This window comes from Nansenia antarctica (assembly GCF_963989245.1).
Source record: "Nansenia antarctica genome assembly, chromosome: 2".
NCBI classification, from domain to species: domain Eukaryota; kingdom Metazoa; phylum Chordata; class Actinopteri; order Argentiniformes; family Microstomatidae; genus Nansenia; species Nansenia antarctica.
Genome location: NC_137675.1, coordinates 75,624,810 through 75,629,239, shown reverse-complemented (window position 1 = coordinate 75,629,239; position 4,430 = coordinate 75,624,810). Strand labels below are relative to the sequence as shown.

Here is a 4,430-nt window from a genome sequence, read left to right as displayed (position 1 = left end):
AATGTGATAGACCTTGTCTGATGATCTGATATAATCTGCAGAACAGTGAAATGGACACTGAAATAATGTGATGTATGACATAATATTGAAGGTCTACGGTACAGTGGAGGCTGGTGGAGGTAGAAATCGGAAGATGGGCTCATTGTAATGCATGGAATGGAATAAGGATTAGTATCAAACACATGTGACTTCTACCTCCACAGGTAAAATATGCAATATGAAATGCGGGATGCAGTTTTCAGTAAATTACCAGAAATACATATTTACAGTACATTCATTGTAGACAGTAAAGTACAGGACTTTAGTACAAATAGAAAGTTTGTGATTATCCAGTAATTTTCTTTGATATGAACTGGCTCAGTTCAGTGATGGGAGTCCTCTCCTTATCATCATAAAGCTTCATTAGGGATTTGTCCTCAGCTTTCATGAATTCAGAGGAAATAGGACAGTAGGTGTCCATCAGGGGAGGCTGGTGGAGGTAGAAATCAAAGGACGGGCTCATTGTAATGCATGGAACGGAATGAGGAATGGTATCAAACACACATGTTTATTCCATTTCATGCATTACAATGGGCCTGTCCTCCAATTTCTACCTCCACCAGCCTCCTCTGGTGTCCATATGTCTGTGAGAGGGTCCAGAGGTCCCATGCAGGTGCTTCTATAACCCTCCTTCCTCTGTTTGTACTCATTCCCCCTTGGAGCCTATTTTGCAGTACAGAGTCATAGAGACAACCATCGCCAATAGCTAGGGGAAATAGGAAATGCATATTATGAAACAAATATCAATACAAACATCAATATCATCATATCATTTCCTGGTGTGACATTTTGCATGAATTTAAAGCAGTATCACATTCCTTTATTCATTTGCATACATCATGTTATACTCTGAAGGGCACATGACAACAAATATAGTTTTCCAAAAAAACACCAAACAATGCGAATAGGACCATGCTATACATAATATGTATAATGTAATGTATAAATACAATGTATAATAATGATAATAGGTAAACAGAGGAGAAAGAAAGAGAAAAGTGAACTGTACCTCAAGGCCAGCAATCCCCAATGCCACTCCTGCAATAACAGCTGTGTTTTCATCAATCAGGGTCTTAAACTTTGGGAAGCAGCCAGCGATTGTCTATGGGGAACACAACACATCTGTGAGTATAGAGAGGCAATTGGAGGTCTACTCTAAAGAGTAGGTTGCATTCCAACATGTTTCTGTATGGGGTACACTCCTACTGTACACTAGGTACATCATATGACAGTGAATGACTAAGAACAATGATTTACTTAAATGTATGTAAACTCTTCTAAAAAATAAGGGTTCTTCATTTGTGCCTGTAGGGTAACCCTTTGAAGAAGCCTTTTGGGTTCCAAGTAGAACCCTTTTCGGTTCCATGTAGACCCTTTTGGTTCCTATTTAGAACCCTCTCTGGAAATGGTTCAACATGGAAGCCAAAAGGTCTCTACATGGAAAGAAAGAATGCTCATGGCAGTGAGATTAAGTGTGATTGAGATGATAAGAATCAAGTTCAGTGTTAGTACCATGTTTACTGCACTGCCCTCAGCACGGTCAGCATCGCAAGAGCTGACACCAGCTCGGCAGCACTGTGCTGGGTAGAGATCCGACCTTCGGTTATATGGAGAGCCTGTGAAGTCTGTGTAGTTGTAGAATCCACAGCACTTCATCTAGAATAGACATAAGAGATTTTTCATATTAGACAACATAAGATTCAGTTTACACATTTGTGCGGCATGGTTTCAACATTTTTGGATTTGGTAATTTGATCGTCATTGTTTGTTGTTAAACTAGAATCATGAACCTAAACATATTGGATTCATTGTAATCATTAGATCTATGATATACATCTAAATAATATCTCATCTTACAACAACAGTTTCTAAGTTAAAACAGAGCTGTAAATTGTACCGTTTCCATAGTAGTATTCCACAGACCGGTGAGGTCAGAATTCTGACCATATTCCTTCTGAATGCTCTCAACTGCTTGGGTGCCCAGCTTGTTAATCAACTCCTCTGCCTGAAACGCACACACAGATCACAGTTCTTCTTCATCATATTCTCTATCAACCGTCTTTTACCAATATACTGTACAGCAGTGGAAGCTGGTGGAGGTAAAAATCGGAGGACTTCATTGTAACGCATGGGATGGAATGAGGAATGCTATCAAACACATGAAATGAACGCCGTACTCTGGCGTTTGCCTCTCTCTTGGCTAGAAGAGCTATCCTGCTGAGATGGAAAAGTGCAGCCCCGTCCACTCATGCTCAATGGCTTAGGGACATTATGTCCTGTCTTAAATTAGAGAAGATACGTTACTCAATAACTAAACTAACAAAGACATTTGATAAGGTGTGGGGGCCCTTCTTAGACTACTTTCAGGAGTTCGATCCAGACATGCTGTCCTGTTGAGATGCGTTTTGAGTTGTTTTATACATCCAGGAAACCTTTTTTTATTTTTTTATAATTGCATTTATTTACTTTTCTTTTCTCTTTTCCTAATATGACATTATAATCAATGTGGACACCCTGTGGCATTTTCTTTTCATCTGATGAAGAAGATCTGTACATAAGTATACTTTGTTTGGAGCAAGGATTGACCGGGGGAGGGGAGGGTGGGAGCAATGTTTGTTGTTAACTATGACTATGACTGTGCTGTGTTAAAAAAATAATATATATATATATATATATTGAAAATAAAGCATTTGATATAAAAATAAAAATAAACCACATGAAATGGAATGAGCCTGTCCTCTGATTTCTACCTCCACCAGCCTCCTCTAAGTGTACAGTCAGTGAATGGGCTGTCTGCTTGCTTACCAAAGGTTTAAACACCAGGATCACCACTGCTCCAGCAATCTCTGCTATGAAGACCACCAACACTATTACAAAGAACTAGAGAGAAGACAGGGGGAGAGAAAGTGTTCATGGGAAGAGGAACGTGAGAATGAGTATTGGGAATGAAACATGCATTTACAATATAGTTATATCTTCAGATCTGCAGGCCACCCACCCTCTCAAGGCAATATTTGATCTGAATCTGAACATTCAAAAGTTGTTATGAGTGGTTCCAACAATGAAAAGTATGACAGTTGTTGAGTGTTGAGTCAGTGTCATATCATTGATCCCATCATGTGCAGCACTGGTGGAGGTAGAAATCGGAGGACGGGCTCATTGTAAGTCATGGAATGGAATGAGGATTGGTATCAAACACGTGTTTGAAACCATTTCTCATTACATTCCATGCATTACAATGTGCTCGTCCTCCTGATTTCTACCTCCACCAGCCTCCACTGGTACAGCACAGACATGAGATGACTTACCAGGATCAGCATGCACTTGCTCTCCCTGATGGCCCGGAGGAGAGGTCGGGGGCGGAGGTGGTGGAGTTGTTGGTTCTCGAAAGATTTATCGAGGGGTTACCGGCAGGCACCTCCGCCTGGGTCTCCTCCCACCGGCCCGCCGACCTCGCCTCCGCGGTAGCCCTCGCGGAGAACCACCTTCCCCGGCCGATGGCTCCAAGCCTGTTCACGCGCCCTACCCCGACCCCGGCGCGACCCGGGGTACGGCCTGGGATGGAGCCGCGGCCGGAGGGACCAGTCCCCGCCCCGAGGACACATGGGGGGACCAGTCCCCGCCCCGAGACCCGCCCCCCGCCACATGGGGGGCCAACTCCCACCCCGCAGACGGCCCCGCGGGCGGCAGAGGAGGGGTGCTGGCAGTGCGGGGAGCCGGGCCACTTCCACTTCCACTACTAGATTAGGGTAACCTAAACACCTATAGGCCTGCACCTATTGTGCTACTTTTTGGGGGGTTACATTTTATCAGCTGCACTAGAGGATTTGAAAGATGAAAGACACAATGCAAATATATAATTATTTGTTTGCTAATAATGGATTTATTCATTTATTTGTGTAGATCAGACATGATCAATTCTTTTCGACTTAAAAAAAAAAAATAATGAACTTTTTAATTGTTATTATATTGCACTTTTTATTGTTGTATGAAGATGTGCTATACAAATAAATGTGCCATTGCCTTTGCCTATACTATACGTTCATTCATTGTTTGCTTCTCTCCCCCCTCTATTGTTTGTAGTTGGCATCAATGATCCTTGCCATGGTTCTGTTCTTTAAGCTGGAGATGAGAGGCATCATTACTAGAAGAAGCAGCTTCGGAACCTAGGCCAGAGGATGCCACCACCAACCCAGACACACACAGACAATAAAGGTCTGCTAAACAATGATAGTTAATGTTTTTCTTGGAAATATTCTTGTTATATGGATTCTTTTAAAAGTTATATTAAATGTTCAATGGATGAAAAAGAAAGAGTATGTATTTTTTTTAAATCTTTGATACCTGCACTGCATCTTCTCAGGTGAAGTTTACGTTGCTCATAAATATGA

The 4,430-nt window shown here is 41.9% G+C and overlaps 1 protein-coding gene across 1 annotated transcript; it reads right to left on the bottom strand.

Annotated features, from left to right (window-relative positions):
• Positions 1-685: 685 nt before the first annotated feature.
• LOC308151754 (tetraspanin-1-like) lies at positions 686-3,686 on the bottom strand (the record flags this gene model as incomplete). The annotated part of the gene is made up of 7 exons (XM_080524661.1): positions 686-745; positions 1,049-1,141; positions 1,552-1,695; positions 1,937-2,044; positions 2,845-2,919; positions 3,348-3,422; positions 3,480-3,686. The coding sequence occupies 7 exons, from the start codon at positions 3,684-3,686 to the stop codon at positions 686-688; spliced, it is 762 nt and encodes a 253-aa protein (XP_080380787.1).
• Between the last annotated feature and the right edge of the window lie 744 nt (positions 3,687-4,430).